Genomic DNA, 20,664 nt, shown 5'->3' on the forward strand with positions numbered 1-20,664 from the left:
TTGAATTAATGTTAAGAGTTAAGCATCTGCTCAATTCAGGGACGTTGTTATCATTCCACAGCAGGTACCAAAACTCAGAACTAGGTGTCTGTGTGCCTGATCTCGTGGTGTGAACCCGGAATCAAGAGCAGAGGGGGAGAGGGGAGTGGATCTGTGTTGGGCTTACAGGACATGTTCTCCAGGGTCTGAATCCCTGCCCAGCAGCTCACTGCAGCGCTGCCCTGAAACCAGAAATGCATCTAAGGACGGTACTTGGTCTTTACTGAAAAGGAGATGCATAGCCTAAGCCTTCGGACAGCCAAACAGGACCATGGAAAAGTCCTCTGGAACTGGAACTGTGAAATCCTGCCTGGAAAGCATCTAAAAGCACGCTTCATCCCTCCTGGAACTTTTCCCTTAAAAAAATATTTTGTTAAAAAACACTATGATATGAGGGCGATTGACTATTTGGTTTCTTCTAAGTAGATGCTCTTAAATTAATGCATATAAATAATTTGTATTTAACTTCCTCCCTTCCTGTTCAGCAAAGCGTCGAACGCGCGGACCTCTTGCTTGCCCTCCCGCAGCCCCCAGGCGGAGTCACTTGGTGAGTACCGAGTCTCTCTGCGTGTCACTTTTGAGGACAAAGTGTGCCTCTCGCTCTGCCTTGGCCGTGGGGCTCATGGGCAGGAAGGCCGTGTTCTCGCTCGCGCCGCCCCGCGCCTCCGCGCCCGCCAGCTCCGCGTCCTCCGCCCGCCGCGCGTCCGTCAGCATCCGGATCTGCTCCTGCACAGTTTCCAGCAAGACTTTCACCTCGTGCTGTTCTGCTATTAGACAATTACTGACTGGGGAACTCACGTTGACAAGTTCAGCAGAATAGGAGTTTTTGCACCATTTGATGCCTGTTACTTCAGGAACATTTTGCATTTGCATGCAGGCTTCGTCCAAGCCTACAGACGGGATGATGGGGACGGAGTTGGCCCTTGAAGAGGAATAGCTGACCAAGTCCTTCTGATCCACGTTATTAAAATATGGGGTTGTCTCTCTTGAAGGCAGTTGCATATTTATTGAAGGATTCTGAGGAGATTTTAAACCACTGGATGAATACCTGGAAAGAGTAAAAAAAGAGTTGTCGTTGTAGATCAAGTGGTCAGAGCAACCAGCAGCAGGGACACTGTGTGAGATTCAGTGAACTGTGCTGAAGAGATACACACCACTTTCTCCTGAAATAGAGGAGCACTTGGCTGCGGTGGGGCCCTGGGGAAAACAACAGGCTCTGGAGACTGGTTTGGATTCTCAAATCTGCCAGTGGCAAAGCACTGCTTTTCTCTCAGTCTCATTTCACCCACCAGTATATGAGAATAATGGAAATTTCTTTTTAAAACCTTTCAGAAGTAATATATGTATATAACATAATATGTATTATATTTCAGAAGTAATATAATGTATTATTAATTTTCTTTGAAAACAAATTTGGAATTCTATTCCTAGATTTCTGATCAGGGAAATGGATTGATACTTTCTTCAGTGTCAGAACTCTCAATGTCAAATGGTTGCTTTAGGAAAACACTTTTAAAAAGTGCAGGGAAAAAGAACATTAAACACTCATGGTTGTGTAGTCTTTATTTACATAGGAATGATTGTCTGTACTCCCCTTCAAACAAGCAGAGCATTTAAGTGCACTGTACCTCTGAATAAATACTTTTTTTCAATAGCCCATACTTGTAATGCTGGCCTGATTTGTTTTATTGGATTTCAACTGGAAACAGAGATAATATATAGGACTTGAGCAAATGTCTGTGTTCTCTTGACACTGTAATTCTGTTAAAAAAACAAATCCTTTATCGTCCACTAACACACATTATAACATGATTTTAATGATTGTGAAGCGACTTAGTGAATTTGTATCAACATTTCCATTTTGTTTCAAAGCCAAACTTTGTTTTGTTTACAAGAAATACTTAAAAAAAACAGAAATGGAAAGTATAATAAATATAAAATAAACAATGACAAAAAAAAAAAAAAAAAGATGTTTCCCATCTGAAATTAGTACTTCTAGAAATGCTCTAGGAGTTACTGTATTACCAGTCATGGTTGCTAAGGACCACAGACATCATCTCAGTACCAGAACGTAATTTATTTATAATCAGCTTATCACTATTTAATAAGGCAAGGTAATGGTGAATCTAATATGTTTTATCCATGGATGAGGAAAGCAACATTTACATCTGGTGTGGAAGCAGGTGCTCTGACTTGAAGGGTATTATTCCAAAAGTTCATGAAGCCTGCTGGACCTCACTAGGAATATCCTTCCACTCATATGTGCCTCCCGCTTTTTGGGATGAGCGGAAAAAGAGTTAAGGAAGAGAAACTGAATGGCGTGGAACTGCCGTGTCCAGTACTGGCACAACCAGAAATTAACTGGAAAGGCTTCCCCTGGCCCCATGCTCCTGGCCAGGTGTCAGACAGGAGGGAGCAGGAGACAACTGCAGGCTCCTTTCCAGCACAGTGCCACTGAGCTGTGATTAACTGCTGTGTGGTGGCACTGGGCTTGTGCAAGCGCTGCACACACGCCCTGCCCGCGTGGAGCTGGCACAGCCCGTACCAGGACTCTCCTGGCATCCCCAGGGCTGCATCTGGGAGCTCTGTGAGAAGGAGGAAGGGCTGGGAACTCTGCTGCCAGGTGAGGGAAAGAGATATTGCTTTTGGAAATGGCACCCAGGGGAAAAATGGAGCAAGCAGCTTTCTGGGATGTGTGCTAGAACTTCCTGTGTGTGCTCTGCAGCTGTTTCACATCCGAGACTTGGTTAATGACATTGGCACTATGCTCAGACACACCTGCAGCCATTCATGGAGGGGCTTTCTACACCAGCTCTCAGGATGAATGAAATACTCATCAGGGGTATTATTCCTGAGGGAGGACAATTAAAAAAAACAAATGAAAACAAAACAGTGCAGACCTTTGGGTTGTGCCCATTCTTGTTTCCTTTGCTTATATATAATTGTTCAAACGACTATAGCTGGAGAGATCGCATCAGTTGCATTAGTCCCTTTTTTGGTAATTCAGGCCCTAAATATATTCTGGGCTGCACCCTGAAAACAAAGGGAGTGAATGTTTTTAATGAATTTCACATGCAATGTAGGTATTATATGGATGATATATAAGCAAAACCAAGAAAAGACTGAATTAAAATGAGTTTGGTGAGAAAACAGTAACATTTGCCAATTCCACAATAGAGATTCTCGGGATTTTGAAAACTAACTGGCAGCAGCAGTGACATGTAACGAAATGCCTGGTGTATTTCCATAATATTTTTTTGAAATACAGATAGACATACCAATTTTATGCCAGAATTACATGTTTCTGCCCCTGCTCACAGGGCTTTCAAAGGAGAACTGAGGTTGTATTGAAGTGCATACACTGCGTGCAACAGGTGAGGTATTAAACTTGAAGGGATATTAAATCTAAACCATGTGAGACTTGGCTTTTAGTTAATTACAAACTGATCCATGCTTCTGTGTGACACCAGACTGCTGCTGTTTTCAATAGACTGAGACTTAGAACTATAATTGCAGAACCTTAATTACATTCTCCTATAATTAACTTTCCCAGAACCACAGTTCCTCCAAAGAAATATATCTGTGTTTTTATCTGAAAAAAATTTTTTTCTGAATAAATTAATCCATGTGCATGTGTTTCAAAGTGCAGCTCTCTCTCCACCCCCTTCCTAAAACCAAGCAACGAAAGCAAACATTTATAAATATTTAACAGCAATTATGTTATAGAGTGTGTAAGAATCCAAATTAAACAATGAAAGTGATAGAAGCACAATAATTTTACTGCCCCCTTTAAGAATAGATATCAAAGAGAGACAGAAGGGACTGAAACTTTAAATATGAAATGGATTTTACTTAGCATAGTCCCAGCAGCTTTGCTGGGAGCCCTGTGGCCAAAGGTGTGCAGTGCAGAAGCCTGACAAGAAGGTCCATTGAGGTGGATGGGATCATTCCAGGGGCTCTGCCAGGCTCTGGGCAGCCCTACACTGAACACACACACCCCCACCTTCTGCAGGCCTGACTACACTTCAGCCAGGCTGCTGCTGGATGGAGTTCAGGATGCTCACAGAATCAGGGACACAAGCCACTTTGATTTGTGCATCCCAATGGGGAAAGATGGAGGTGGAAAAAGAGAAGAAAGGAAGTAGTGTAATTTCTGCAGGGGACAAGGAACTTTTTGTTTGGGCTGGAAATTTGATGAGAACACCAACACTGTGAAAGCAGCAGATATTTAGAGGGTGAACATCCTTAGTGCACAAAATATAGATGAAGTGCTTAAGTGGATTGAGGCCAGAAGGGGTCACAGTCTGGTCCCAGTATCAAATTTTGCAGAACTGCAAATTCAAAATACAGGCCAGTACAAGCTGATGCTTGTAAGGTCACACACTGATGTCCTAGACAAGAGTAAATGCAATTACCCACAGCTTTTCTGTACTTCTCTCCTCAGCCTGGGAGGAGGCTATGGCACCTCCCTGAGCCTGCATCACACGATGCCACTGGAGAGGGAAGGGCTGCCTATGTGCTCCTTTCTGCAAGGGTGGCAATTGCAATAGGAAATGTTCACGAGGAATTATATGCACATATCACACAAATGAACAATAATATTTTTACTGCAAAAGGTAATAAACAATATTTTTCCTCAGAAGCAAACAGTAACAATGACACAAGCGTGAGCCAAACTTGTTTATAAGAAGTCACCAGACACCCAACCCCATCTGTTTCACCTGTAAGTCAGAGTGAAGGGTTTCACTGCAACTTACAGGTGAAACTGGGGGGGGGGGGGGGGGTCATTCTGTTTCACCTGTAAGTCAGAGTGAAGGGTTTCACTGCGACTTACAGGTGAAACTGGGGGGGGTCATTCTATTCCAGATATCATTCCTGTTTTCATATAAAATATGCTTGTAATATTCTGAAAAGTCTTTGGAAATCTATAGGGATATGTAAATATTATGCAAAGTATCTCAGCAATTGCAAAGGACTTCAAAGGCAGCTGCAGGTTCTCGGGAGCACTTCTGAAACCCAGACCTTATGCACAGCTCAGCTCAGTGCTCTAATAAAACTAAATTTAAGAGGGAAAGGAAAAGCAGCATACTCTTTGTGCATTTTTGAGGACAAACCTGTATGAAGCTACCTACAGAAAACCAACTGTGCAATGTGCATTATTTCATTTTCAAAGCCCCTAAGCTGGCTTCACTCACCCGTGACAAGGTATGGTGTCCTGGTCGGTGATCCTGGACTCCTGGAGCTGCTGATATGCTGGTCCTGCAATCCCACTGAACCTACCCCGAGGCAAGGGAGGAGTCCTGCGAAAGGCATTTCTGTGCAGCATCCCACTCCTCTGTCCTGGGCTGCAGCATGAAGAGAGACTTCTAGGAACAACACCAAGAGCACAGTAAAAATTATCACACCAAAAGCATAAAATTCTGCAAAGTAAAGGTTCAGGATTAATAATGCATGGATTACTGTTCTTATAAACTTTGCTGTGGCAGTCTATGATGTCAGTAGAAATTCTCTATGGAAATATAATAGCACGATCCGCCATTAGCTGCTGTTTATGCCATTATTTAATACATCACCTCTTTTCTAGGAATGAAAATAATTGCCCACTATATGAAATGTTTTCTTGCACTTGATGAAGGATGCTTCTCCTTTCCATGCTGCATATCATAATCCTGCTATAGAGAGTTGAGTCCTCAGACAGCATAAACAAACAATACAGCTCTCTCATACCCACAGCTGAATTCAAAATGAGATTCTAAACTGAAAGTCCAATATATTATCTATCATCCTGTGAGGTGCTGCTTCCTGATACAAAGCCATTAAATTGAGAAAAAGTGTAAGTGAAGAATATAAGCAAAGCTGATGAACTGCAGATTGAAGAAGCTAAGACAAGTTTTCTCCACCTTGAACAGTATTTCTGTATTATTTTATTCCTGTTTTATATACAGATTGTTTATATACATTGATACTATGCTGTTTCTTTATATGATATAATAGAAACTTGAACTTGATAAAAACAAGTCATAGTTTTCTACTTATTTTAGAAAATTGGTTTTGTAAATGTCTGGTATTTTGGAAGGATATTGGATTTTTTTTTTTCATTTCACACAGGAATGAAAAAGTATCTAGAACCCACAGTTTTGCTATATAAACCATATATTTGCTAATGCAAAAATATGGGAATGCAGAGCTAAGGGAAGGCATAACCCATTTTTAATGCTAACAGGTCTCAGTACTGCATGGTGTGACTGAATATTCATTTTTCAGCTACTCTATTTCTCTTGGCATCTTCTGGGTCTCAGAAATGCATGTGTTACCTCATATTCTTGTACATCTTTAATGATAACTTCACATAGGTTTTCTAGATGCCTTTTACGAGTCATTATTTTTGGCTGTGTGAATAATTCCAACTTGTGACAGAATTCAGCAATGCAAAATACTTTTGATAAGTTTGCTTCTTTTTTTCCTATTATAATGTGACTTAAAAGTAATCTGATTTTTTTTTACCTAGTTAGGGCCACATCTACTCCCAGAGCAATTCTTTCTTGGAACAAGCACCTTGGACAAATTCTCTTTGAGTGTACATTTCCATTAAAATCCACATTTTCTGCCCAAAATTAAAAGAAGAAATAAATTCAACACTCTCTATCCTACTGCTCAGGCTAGCAGTGTTCCATTGCAGTCTAACCTCTGTTTTCTTCCACACCTTTACTTTCCTAGTGCTTTCTATTAAAAAGACCAACAACCCATAGCAATAACATTCCCTCCAGGATTTTTCATGCTTGCTTAAAAAGATTTTTCCTTTGCTACTAAGGAGGCTGTGAAAAAACCTTTTTAAAAACCTGAAATACGGGCCTCTCAGTTCTGAAGGCTGAGTTTGAGTTGCAAGTTACAGTTCCTACTCTGTAAAATAACACTACCCCACCACAAAATAATTGACAATTTATGCTCTGGAGAGCCTGAGATTAATACAGCAGGGGATCTCAAAAGATGCAGGTGAATTAACAATTTGTGCTGGATAATGAATTTTTGGGCTTTTTATTGACCTGAGCGTAGTCATCAATGGAATCCAAAAGTAAAAAACAAACTTTGGATTGGTTACGAATCTGTAAAGTTAGAAACTTTTATTGTTTAATTTGTGTTTGGTTTGATGCCTTTGAGCATCTTCCTTGTTGGATGAGAGTACATGATCTCCATATGCAAATTCACATAATCTCTGATTGTAGTAAAGATAATTTCAACTCGTACAGCTGTACCTAAGGTAATGGGTATAAACTGCAGAAATGCTGAGACCAAAGGGGGTCCTGCAACCACACAACTTCCAGCCCTGACATAGTCTAATTTGTTGCTAATGTGAGGTTCTTCTGCTTTCAACATTTCTGCTAGAAAAAAAAAAAAAAAACACAAAACAAAACAAAACCAAAGTAAGAATGAACAAAAATCATTTGAGGTCATGGACAAGAAAAATTCATTAAAGATCAGGAAATACTTACAGACAGTGCAGCTGCAAGCTGCAGGATAACAGTTGTTTCTCCAGGCACCAAAAAAACCCCTAAGAATTTCTGTTAAAAATTCTATGGAAAAGGATCTTCAGCACAAAGCTTTTCCTTTTACACAAAATTGGTATGAATATCAGCAATGAAAATGCACTGTCCCTCTCAGACTTCTCTATCACTCATGTGAAAAATTCCTCCCTCTCAGGCAAGCAATGGGTTTTGGATTTCTTCAGGGAATTTGTTTTCCTTTAGCCAACATTGTGGTTTCTTCCTCCCTGCACTCCAGTCTAACTGGGTAAAAGAAACCAGCCCACATAAGTGAGCCATTCAATAAAGCAGACCAATACATAAAGCTGTAGCAAATATGTCCTTAAAATCTATCAATCAATTACTCCAGAATAAAAAAATCAGAATATGCATGAAGTGGTTCACAAGTGACGCACAAACTAGGGAAAAATGCAGTTCTGATGATTTAATGTTTTGAAAAAAGCAGTTCAACCATCCTAAGGTTAAGGAAGAACTTGGGATTTATTCTTGCCAATTGTTTTGTGTGAGAATTTTCTTTGGGTTGAGCAACTGAGTGAAAACCAATTCTGATCCTACAGGTGGAGTATTCTCTTTTTGGGGCACATACACAACTCCCAAGTGCAGTTGCCCATGTTCATGAAGAGAAGACCAGCAGTGTTTTTACAGTAACTCTGGGATCATTCTATACTGCTTCTGAATTAACTACAAACCACCCAGTAAATACAATGACTAAACCAGCTGCCAGTGTCCTCTGATACCCCCTCAGAGCCACCTTTTTAGGCTGTTACACAATCTACTGCTAGCATTTGTATGGATCAACTACTGAGACTTTCAGCATTAATAAATACAGTCTACAGCTACAAATCTCTTGGTTTCTGAAATGTGAGCATTATTGATTCCCTCATAACATTCTTGTATTTGGAATAGTCTGTTTTGAGGTTACTCAGGGACTTGGGAACTTGATGAAAATCCTTCAATGCTACCTGTGCCATCTTGTCACCATCCTGGTGATAGAACAATAGAAAAGGGAACAGAGTATTCAAAGTACATCAGATGCACTGAGCTTAATCATCTGCCATAACCTCATCATTCACTTCCTGTAGTGCACTGATCAACTTCCATCCTAAATTGATGATGATATCCAGGCTACTATTACATAATGTTGTTCTATATTGAAAACTCTGAGACTTCTTTTCAGTTTGAAATTAATTCTGATGAATATTCAGCAGGTACATGTGCCACCACACTCCTTCCTTTTAAACAGGTCTTTTACTTCTCGTTGTGCTTGCTCCCATGTATTCCTAAGCAGCAGTCTTTCCAGTCCTTTCTACACCCTTTCCAGCCTCCTGAAGACTGACATAAGACAGACTTGTAACGCTTTCCATGGAACATGAATCATTCATTCCTCATCGTGGCTTGGGAAGGCAGTGTGAGTCCATGGCAATTGGGAGGCCATTTCAGCCAGGTGAGGGAACAGTGGTGCACTCTCACACTGTGCTGTGTTCCAGCTTTGTTCAGTGACCTTGGCACTAAAATGTCTGTCCCCAGTGTTGACTAATTCTTTGAGTGCTGCACTGGTGAATGTCCTCCCTTCTCAACACAAGTCTTTAACATCTGCCTTTTAAGCACCTCTGTGCACGAATATTAGAGTTTTCTGCCTCTCCCTACTTTCTCCCCTTAGAGGCATTACACACATGACAGCAGTGACTGAGCTTGTGTGGAGATCTAACTCACACCCACCAAACACAAATGCAGTCACCAGTGCATATGTTGCAGCACGTCCTGTTGGTAGGATAGTAAATTTTTTGCCTTTTTTATATTTACCGCAAGAATCTTCTTCCCCCACATTTATCCTAAAATCTTGACTATTCAGATTCAGCATAATTGGTTCCTACTTTGATAAGTTCTTCATCTTCCTAAATATTTAACACTTGCTAATCTATCATCTCATGTCACAGTTCCCATTTTTATAGATTTTGCTTCCAGACATGAAATTTTGTTCTTCCAAATTTTTTTTGGATCAAGATTAACCAAACTATCTTGAGAGCTTTGATTTCCACATTTTACTTCCACTTTGACTGTAGGAATGTCTATTTTCATACATTTGGTTCTGCTCATATTCAACGTTTGTCCTCAAATAGTCATCCCAACTTTCCAATAAAAAATGAAATCTATTCATTCAGGATTTCCCTAACTGCTTCAATTATTATCTCTGTCCCACCATCTGTTTTGCTTTTTCTTTGGGAAAATAGCAGGTTCCTTACACCTTCTTCCTTTCAGGCTTCCTCTGCCTTTACATTCCTAGTTGCTTTAGTTTAGCTATACTTGCTCTTTGAAATTCAATAGCCTTATTTACAGAATAATTTACTCTTTACTGTAAACTGAATCACTTATATTAGCAGCATAAAGAGTAAAATGCTTACCAAGTGAAAAAAAAATCTTTTCCATGTTTTTTGTGGTGTGAAAAGTTCATTAAAAATGAAAACACAAATTATTATTAATTTTAGGGTAAGTTTATCCTATTTTGGCATTTTTATAAGACAATACAACTGCTCCAGGCTGAAAGCCTCTGCATTTGGCTTTCATCATGGCATTCTCTGAAATGACTCCCTCTAAAATCAAGGATGACTGCATCCATGAATGAAAGCTAGGATGACTAATTACCAAGGAAACTGCTATTCAAAGGGATCACAACTCAACCCATAATTAACAAGACTCTAATTTATTTCTATCAGAAAATAAGGCAGTATGGGTTTCCTTCTTACCAAGATCAACAGATCATCCAAGACAAATTTTTGAGCACATTGTATATGTTGCAGGAAGTTTACTGATTAAACACATTTGTTAATTTTGAATTCTGACTGTTCTAAGAGTTATTTTACATATGCAAGCAGAAGATGTAACATTCTTCTATGGTAACAGCAGTGCACAATGCAGGCAAAATATTTCAGGAGATTAATGATAACACAGGCTAAATATTTTTTGAGATTAAATTTCAGTTTTCAACCTAATCTCTGCATTAATTCTTTTTGTGTAGCTGAGGTTTGTTGAGACAAAGTTGCTATTATCCATAATCTGAGTGAAATAATTAGCCAGTCTCTGTCAGTCTCATTTCAACAACTCCAAATGATTCCCTACACTGACAGTCTTACTTCCAGGCCAAAATTTATTAGTTTCAGGACCTGGTAGCAGCCAGCTCCTGATTTTAAGAAATGATCACCCATCATTAGTGTCCTTGAAAACACCAGCAGAGAAAACAGGTGTGGATGTAGAGCAAAGTATTTCTGCAGCAAGCAGAAATAAAACAACAATATAATTTAGAACAGCACAAAAAAGAGAACCTGCAGAGCTGATATACTTTTTCCAGGCTCAGTCAGGTTTGGAATGAAATGAACAGATATTTGGTACAAAATCCTCATTTGACCATTTGTCCACAGTGAACACTATTTAGAAAATAAAATTAGGAAGCTCTTACATGGCACATAAATTAAAGACAGTCTTGTAAGTCTTAAACGTTCAAGTCTGTTGACTTTTTATAAAACAAGGACCTTGTACAATAAACTTTAAGCTTTAAAACTGCAAAACAATTTTTTATAAATTAACTAGTCATCCCACTTAAAATAGTTCCAAAGCAAAGCCATTTCTTGGACATTACAATCACACTATTAAAAGGTAAGGGAATGAGTTTTTTCCTCAACTTCATGTTGTGACTAAATGGTGATAAAATTCTTCCCAGAACTTCTGTAGAAAGCATTCTAGGAAACAGCCCCATAGTTCATCTATTCTTAATAAAATTATTAAGCATGTTTTGAAGATTTCTGTGTAATAAGGAAAAAGACCTAAGAAATGGATCTGACATGACAACTGGCATTATTTCTTTTTCCATGCCAAATTAAAGGCCTAAGTAAGGTAAAAGCAGATAGAATCCAAATATCCCTTTCTGGTTTATGTGTGGCACTTTGTAGATTAAGCAGATCACTTATTCAAATGAGAAAAAAACCACATAGCTGGCTGGGAGACTGCACTGAAAATGCACCAAATACTACAAAAGCCAGATCATAACCTCATGCAATCCCAGACTTTTTCTAAAGTAATTTAAAAGGAAAATCCTTCTAATAAACATGTCTTCCACTCCAGATTATCTACCTGAAAAAATTCCAAACTCATTTTTCTCAGCCTTTTTCTCTCTCTCTGTGCACTGGACCAGATGTTACCACTGTCATTCCACCAACATTATTGCTTGTACCAGACTCCAGTTTGGTTTCTAGTCCTGTAATGAAGCACCTGCAGTCTTTCTCATCCAAAAACATGTTAGAAGCAGAATTCTAATCTGAATCTCATCCAGTAATGGGTGACATTCCTCTTTTTTTTCCTCTTGGAAACCACTATCCAAACTTTTATAAGCCTCGTTTTCAAAGGCCACCATGTTTTCATAAATAAGTAATTATTCATTTCATGTATCTTTTGTTTAAGGAAACACTAAAAAGGGCTGGAAGTTTGCAACCAAGTCTTTCTGCAGCAATGAGTCATTAACTTCATGAACATTGATAAGGAAAGTCTTGTTTTTAATGGTTCATCCTCCTCCAGCTGCTCCACTGGCTGGGCTGTGCCTGCAGCTCGGATGGTGCCTGCAAATGCTTCCTGCAGGACTGGCACGACCCACTGAGGAAGGCAGTGAGCATCCCCATTACCTTTTATGTCTGCAGCTAAGAAAATGCTTGGACATCTGGTTAACAAGCTGGCTGAGGCTGTGCTGGGCACTGAGCAGCTCACCCAGAGCCAGCACAGCACAACCCAGCACACGGATCAGCAGCTCTGCAGCCCCCCAGGCTGCTCTCACAGACAGATGTTTGCTCACCTGTGGTGCTTGATGGGCTGGGTTCCTCTGTCAGGAGACAAGGCCTCTGGGAAAGACTGGGTGCCTGAAAAACTAGACTCCATAACTTTGTGCAGAATGGGCCCCGGGTGCCTATCTGGCTTTGAGTACTGCGGCAGAGAGAATAAAATTAATTAATACTCACAAGACAAAGTACATTGTTGATGCTATTCACTCTGAATTCATATCAGAGACGGATAAGAAGTGCTCTAGTGCATTTTAAAATCAGAATTAGGCATTGCAAGTAACACATTCATTCAGTATTGTTTACACAGCAGAAAGGGCTAGTAACCATTACCCCCATTACGTTCTGCACATCAAAACACTGATATCAGCCTTAGCAGCAAAATTACAGACTGATCTGCCCACAATGATGGGAACAATGATCCCTTTGACTAGAAGTCTGTTTTTGTGGCTGTCCATGCAGAGACAGATCACAAAACACATCTCAGAGGACAGCCAGCAACTTCTTGGGTCCTTTGGTGATTTCAGTCAAACACTGCATTCATCATCAGCATGTACAACTATGAAAACCAAACTGAAACAGCACTTGTGTCATCAGATAAGTAAGAAAAATATTTGAATCCCATCCACAGAGCCAGATATCTCTCTGAACCAGTCTGAAACTTTTGACCTGGGAGTATCTGTGCTAGTAAGAACAGTGTAAACATAATTCTTCTTGTGGCAGGCGTGGGTGTCGGGCAGTATCTGGGCACACAGTGAGACACAAAGGTCTGCAAAGCAGACTCTAGACACGAAGAACAGATTTGTTCTTTTTGCTTTGTGATTCAACTGCAATTTCAAAAAAAAAAAAAAGTCTCCCAACCGCTATGGAGCCATAAAGTTGAAGTATAGAAAAAGCTGCACTAAAAAGCTGCGCTTTGGCTTACCAGAAGATTCCATGGTGTTGGTGGTCACTGGGCAATATCTCAGAGATATGAGAGGGTAACTCACATTTCCACTCAGGTGTGAAAAATAAAGCCCTTTTCAGACTTACTTTTTACTTTGCATTACAAGCTGGGGATGGAGTGGCTGGATAGTGCCCAGGTGGAAAGGGACCTGGGGGTGCTGGTTGACAGTCGATTGAATATGAGCCAGCAGTGTGCCCAGGTAGCCAAGAGGGCCAATGCCATCCTGGCCAGTATCAGAAATGGTATGGCCAGCAGGAACAGAGAGGTCATTCTTCCCCTGTACTCGGCACTGGTGAGGCCTCACTTGGAGTACTGTATCCAGTTCTGGGCCCCTCACTTTAGGAGGGACATCGAGTTACTTGAGCGTGTCCAGAGGAGGGCTACGAGACTAATAAGGGGCTTGGAGCACAAGCCATATGAAGAGCGACTGAGGGAGCTGGGGTTGTTCAGCCTGGAGAAAAGGAGACTCAGGGGTGACCTCATCGCTCTCTACAACTTCCTGAAGGGTGGCTGTGGTGAGCTGGGGGTCGGTCTCTTTCTCCGGGCGACAACAGATAGAACAAGAGGACACAGTCTCAAGTTGCGTCAAGCTAGATGTAAGTTAGAAGTAAGAAGGAAATACTTCACAGAAAGAGTGGTCAGAAACTGGAATCATTTACCCAGTGAGGTGGTAGAGGCATCATCCCTTGAAGAATTTAAAAAAAGACTGGATGTGGCACTTGCTGCCATGATCTAGCTGAACAGTTAGAACATCGGCTGGACTAGATGATCTTATAGGTCTCTTCCAGTATTGAAAATTCTGTGATTCTGTGATTCTGTGATTCTGTGACCTGCACTAAAACTAATAGGCCTATTTTCCTTTTGCTTTTTATTTTTAGTACTAGACACCTAGATGTCCATGCTATCTTTAACATAAATTTGTATCGTGGCAGCGATTACATGATGACATATTTTAGAAAGAAAATACAAATTAAAATATTAGAGAAAAAAATCACAGTGGTGAAAAATGTTTGTTATGATACAATAGCACAAAAATCATGGAGACGATAGTAAGCATCCTTTCAAAAGACAGTTCTTCATAATTATTAGTTTTGTCTAACAAAAGACCAGTAACTCATTAAAACAACAGACTGTTATTTTCTGACTCTCACTTATTCTTATCTACATTTCTGTAGACTTCAGCAAGATCAAAAAGCAAAGTCATACAGGAATATTCCCTTTTAAAAATAGGTTACATGCACTTTTAGTCCAGCCAGTCACACTTCTTATGATCAATTTCTATAGATAAAAGAACAGCTCTTCAAATTTTTCTCCACTGCTCCTCTCCTTCTTTGTGTTGAGTGAAATACCCATGTTAAACATAAAATCATTGTTTTTCTGCTTCTGAAGGCAAAGCTGTGAGTGGCAATATGCAAAAATGGTGCTGCATGCATGAAGCAAACACAACTGAAATAATAAGAAGCAACATATTCCACTCCCATTACTTTCAGTTACCATGATCTTAGATGACACTTGTAAATGTTGTAGATAAAATATTCAGACAGAAATATGATTTTTAAGGTACTCGCATCGGTGAAGGTTTTAAACTTTAATAGTTCTCCTGCCAGCTGCAGAAATGAAACTGGCTTTGATTTCTGACCTGAATAAATCAATTTGAGCTATGTAAAGAATGGCTTGCTAGTGCCAAGAAGCTATTTCTGTCCTTTTTTTGAGTTTGTTCATGGTACAACACTGAAGGCCTGAATGGCCCATAAGACCAAGAGTCAGAAGTACATAATGAAGAGCAGAGATAAGCTCTGCATTTTGCTACATCCTTGTTTCGGGTGGATGTGGGCTGGAGCAGTGGTACACAGAGACTCTCCCCATCACAGCTGAGGAACACCAGGACTCCAGAAGCTGCTCTGATGCTGACCAGCAAATTTTAATGAAGGTCCAGCACCCAGCACCACCCAGGCACAGCCTACAAAGGGTATTTTTCCCCCAACTGAACCTTTTCCCCCTTTTCAGATACACCACTTAATGCACAGTCATAACATTCACTACAATGAAAATGTAAATTAGTTTAAATTGAGGGTGTTAATATACAGGGAATTCTAACAATGTAATTGAACAGATCTGGATGCACCACATTATTACTACATTTTAATATATTTAAGCACAGTTGGGTGTATTCTCCTTTAGCTTAACTCCAAGTGCCACACCCATTCTCCAAAATCACCTCTGGAGGAAAACACCTTCACACTTGTGTGAAGAGCTTAGAGCAGCACCAGTTGGTGCCCCAGGAGGACAACATGGGATCATTCCCCACCTAAAATCCAGCAGGGCTCATCCTGCTGCTCTCACAGCTCACTTCTCACCTGGGCTGAGCTCCTTGGAAGCCTCTGACTGCTGTGAGCTGCCAAATGCTCAGCCATGAGGGAGAATAAGCTGTGAAACCCTTTCAAAGGCCTGTTCCAGTAGGCTGAGAGCATCACTGAAAGCTTATCTGTATCTGGGTTTTTTAACATTTTTTTTTTGCCTTCTTGGTTAATTACCTGTTCTTGTTTGAGCAATTACTGGAAAACACTGAGACATATGGCTAAATAAATTAAAGAATAATGATTGCTTAAAAAAAAAAAAAAATCGCAAAATTTTCCATTTTTCATTGTTTCATTGAGAAAATAATCTATTATGTGCAATTACTCATATCTCTGACAATAAAACTTCCACCCCCTGCTAGTTAATGCTAAGTGAATCTGTGAAGGCAGCCTGAGCCAGGAGACAAGAAATGAGCCTTTGTCACTGACCTGCTGCATTGCTGTGAGCACATAACTCATCTGCTCTAGCCTTGAATTCCCTGTTCTGAAATGTGGGGTTCAGGGATAACAAATGCCACTGGAATGCTCCAGAGCAGCTTGACACTGCTGTCCTGGTGCTAGGCAAACCAAACATCCATCCCTCCCTGGCTTTACTCAGCTCCGCCCCTCAGTGATTCCCCCAAAATAGTGAAACTTCCAGAAATTCATGTGGCACTGAAAGAGAGGTGATATGGAAACCCCATTTCAGAAGGACTGAGAAGCAGAGGGGTCAGCTTGAAATGGCATTCAGAGAGGTTGTCTAAAGGAGGAAAAGAGCCAGAGATTTCTCTGAGGAGGCTGAGCTGGCACAGAAGCTCATCAGGTGGTACATTTAACATCCTTACTGTTCCCCTATGTTTTGTTGTATGTTCTGTTGCCAACACTGCCTCTAGACAGAGGACAGACAATTCAGGTTTGTCTATTCTGGCACTTCCTAAGTAGCCATGTGATACAGAAATGGGAAATTTGCTCTTGATCTCAGCTAATAAATCAAATGGCAATTCACGTAAACCCCAAAGTAATTCTTTAAAAGACTTAAAGTATCTCTTGCTTGACATGTATTAATTGCATTTCTATCATAGTGAATGGAAAGATTTTATTTCCTACTACTATGAACAAAGGCAACAAGATGCAAAAGGAACATTTTTTTGTCCCTCATTATAAGAATTTCAGAAGCCTCGAGCTAGTGGTTGGAAGCTTCTAGAAACAAGTGTAGTGAAAACTGAAACCACACAGAACAGCATGAAAAGCATATTAACCAGCTCAGAGGGACAGTGATGGGAAATTAATAGATCCCCTTGGTACCATGGGAGAAGGTATTAAAAACCACAAGGATGAAAAAGGCCACTTTAAAAAGCCGTGACAATTCTCAGAATCACTAAAGGAATGTCAAGGTTTCAGCTGATCTTTAAATTTTTTTTTTTTCCATGACATATTTACCAAGTTGTGAGAATTGAAAAAGAAACCCTTGATTTTATGTGGCTCCTGTAGGAATCAGGAGCCACCCCAGCTCCTCCTGCCACCTGCATGCTGTGTGAGGGTGCCCCAAGCACTTGTCTTTCTAGACAGAGAGAATGACAATTTCCTTCCTTCTGACTATGTGGAGACCTAACTGTTTGCTGCAGCCCTTTAAATATCTCTTGAAAGGAGGATGATCTCTTTGGGATGGGGTATATAATACTTTAGAAGCTCTAGGCTTTATGTATTAGGTGAAATTAATCTCAATCTCCTGTGTACCTCAAAGATCCTGGATTAAAAACTGGCACATCTCTTCCTGGCTGAAGAATTACAGCAAGATTACCAGTGCATTAGTCTTTAAATCCAAGAGGCTAGAAACCCTAGCAAGAACCACCCAGCAGGAATTTAAGTGTGTTGCTGCCAGAATGTTTTGGAAAAGCAGTGGACTTGGAGGAGATTCAGGAAATCCTAGGAGCTGTGTTCAAACAGATATTTATGAATCCTTCTTACAGTACACAGTATTTTTCATCTAATTTGTACCTCTAAGAAAATACTGAAATTGCTACTGAGGATGAGACAGATGAGCACAATTACCAGTGATGAGCAGCAGGACTTCAGAGAGAACACAGCTGTCCTGTTCCCACAAAATCCTCCCCTTTATTTCACTTTTCAGAATCACAACTGAGCAGAGGCAGGGAGTGGAGGAGATGTAATACACGAGTATGGGAAGAAAAATTACTGCACTGAGATTGGTCAAGCTCTTTATAGCCACAAACCTCTTGCAACCTCATCTGCTACACCCTGGGCCTTCGGAAATAAGTTAAACCTCCTTCTAAAGCAACACATTTGGAAAAATAGATGGGCCCTTTACTAAATATAGCAACCTCTCAGTCAAAAGGTGATGGTTCTTTCAGAAAAGTCATCAAGAATAAGGAACCTTATGCAGCTTTTCTCAGGTCTCCACAAAAGCATTCTGCTCTGCAGAAGAGAGAGCTGTGTGAAAAGCCTGAAAGCATCACCAGGTCTATTCAAAAGAGACAAGAGAAAAATCTGGGATAATCTTCTAGGGAAAGACAGAAAGGTGGCAAAAATGGAAAAACTCTCTTGCTTGTAGGGGGAGCACATGGAGTGGGAAAAGAAACAACTTCCAGGATTACCTAAACCAAAATGCCAGACTGGAGGAGTAGCCTCCACAAAGTAAGTGTCCTCATTTATTTATTTGTTAGCTCCTGGCAATGGAAAGAACCAGGATTTCTGCCCAGGCCCAGGCAGTGGCAGCTGCAGATGGGAATCCCACTCAGGCTGCCTGCTGCCCTTCCCACCCAGCACATACAGCCCAGGCAGATCTCTGGCCTCTGAGGGGGAGTCACTCAGCCATTCCTACAAAACACCTTCCCAAAGCCCCTTCTCTGCTGCCTCACCAAACCCCTGCCCTTTCCCCCCTCCAATCTGGCAAGTTCTGTAAATATTTCATGAGCTGCCTGTGTGCATTCCTGCACTCAAATCTTCCTAACAATAGAAACTGTTATTACGCTGCATCCTGCACAAGGTCATTCTGTTTTCCTTCCTTCCTATCTTCCCAAAGGGAGAATGCATTAATGGCAAGGAGAAAACAGTTGCCTGCAAACAGCCACAAGGACGAGAAAATGGTGTGTTAATTACCAGCACTCATAATGTCAGGCTGAACAGAAATAAAAACTGAAAATCAAATTTGGATTAAAATAGTAAATATAAGGATGGTGTTCAATCTCTGTGCCCAGAATGCGTGAACTGCTATTTCAGCCATTATGGCTATGGCAAAAGAAAATGACAAAATATTGCACTGAATTACAGTGAGAAAATGCCAAAGAGCATTTCTTAGTGTTAACCAAGGCTTATTTCATAGGATAGAACAAAAGGATCTTGAACTTTACCTTTTGCTGCCATCATTACAACCAACAACACTCCCAACAGCTCTTTTGTTTAGGGGTTAGAAATAAGGCTGAATGAACTGAAATTGAGAGAAAAAAATTGCACAAGGTTCCCCAAATTGTGATTATGTCATTTTAGTGGAGCTATCTTCCTTCTTGGAAGAGTGTATTTTTCCTGAATTACAAAGCATATCATGAGCATAGGGGCACCACAGTGGTGAATACAGAACTTTTAGTGAATACCAGCAATGCTCTCACAGCCTCTGTGTCTTAGCAGGGAGGCTCTGCTTACTCTAAATTGGTTAAAAGGGCTTACATTTATCTCTAAATTAATTGGATGTGAACTAGGAGTTCAGAAGTCTTTGGTTAAGTGGGCAAGAGTGCTCACTTTTGCTAAATTCCCACTATTTTGATGGAATCTGGCAAATAGGGAAGTAATTCCTTTAAGCAACACTAAGATACTTTTTTATTCTTTAAAAAAAGGAGTTAATAATTTAGAAAGGTTTTATGTCTTTTATATTTTCCTATTATATTGCTTACCAGGATCCTTCTTCCAAAGGCTTTGTTCAAAGTAAGGCAGCACTGATTGCGTGTAAGCAGGGGAAAGAGAATGACATATACTGGAAAATATCTTCCTAAAAAAATACCAGGGCTAAATAAATTGGCTGTCTTCAAGTTCCTTATTTCAAACACGCTTTACATATTTCATGATTGTGAGACTGTAATGATTTACATATAATTACATTCAGAAAATGATTAAATATATTTCAAATTTAGTTTGAACAGACTAATTTCTTTCTGTAAACTAAAGTACCTTAAAATAAAGACCCAGAAAAATGAGACCATCTGCATGGTCTTCCCTTGGGCATTTGTTTACATGTGTAAATTTAGTTCTAGATTTTGAATTCACTCTGAATTAACTGTGACAAATGTCTGTGTGTTTTCCTGCAGGTTCATAAATTATTGGAAGGTGTGACATCATTTAAGTTCAAGGACCCTCACTACACATACAGACACATATGGATATTGCAGGAAACTATAAGAGTGATTTCTACCACTGAATGCAGAGCTGGGGGGTTCAGTAAAGTCTGCCACACGAACAAATTGTACCAGGATCCATAGAAATAACTTTAGAAAAAAATCCCTGCTTTCCATTAAGAGGCTGATAGAAAACATTTTATGAAAGGGGTGAGAATTGTGGTTCCCATTGCTCAGATGTTAATAGCAGCATGACGATGTGCTGCCATCAGCAGCAGGAACTCAGCCAGGCTATTAAGTGCTGTAGCTGGCAGGATTACTTACATTTTGCAGCTGGACTTGGCTTTGTGCCATACACTCCGACTTTGCCATCATGCTGGAAGCATTTAGGCTGTAGGTTTTCCTATTCTGCGTTTCTTTCAGCTGTTCGTGGATCTGCTTGGTTTGCTTCCTGCAGAGAGAAATGAAATCCATGTAAGAAAGAGCTCACTTGATCTTCTGCTAGAGCCATGATACTTTTATAGCCACAGCTCCCTTTGTTCAAAACTTCACCCTGCTAGCCAGCTGAGCTGATTCACTGATGTCTGATATTCCAGAGCAGCCGTTGTTTCCTGGCAAGGCTTAACAAAGGGGAAA

At 40.3% G+C, this 20,664-nt stretch overlaps 1 protein-coding gene across 1 annotated transcript in view; it reads right to left on the reverse strand.

Moving 5' to 3' along the window:
• Positions 1-579: 579 nt before the first annotated feature.
• Positions 580-20,664, reverse strand: part of NRG3 (neuregulin 3) — a 332,377-nt gene continuing 312,292 nt past the window's right edge. The window contains exons 6-9 of the mRNA XM_058810699.1: positions 20,353-20,479; positions 12,418-12,545; positions 5,235-5,405; positions 580-1,087 (exon numbers count right to left, since the gene is read on the reverse strand). Coding sequence (XP_058666682.1) covers positions 580-1,087; positions 5,235-5,405; positions 12,418-12,545; positions 20,353-20,479 — 934 coding nt within the window. The remainder of the gene's footprint in view (positions 1,088-5,234; positions 5,406-12,417; positions 12,546-20,352; positions 20,480-20,664) is intronic.

Source organism: Ammospiza caudacuta, chromosome 9 (assembly GCF_027887145.1).
Source record: "Ammospiza caudacuta isolate bAmmCau1 chromosome 9, bAmmCau1.pri, whole genome shotgun sequence".
In the NCBI taxonomy this organism is placed as follows: Eukaryota; Metazoa; Chordata; class Aves; order Passeriformes; family Passerellidae; genus Ammospiza; species Ammospiza caudacuta.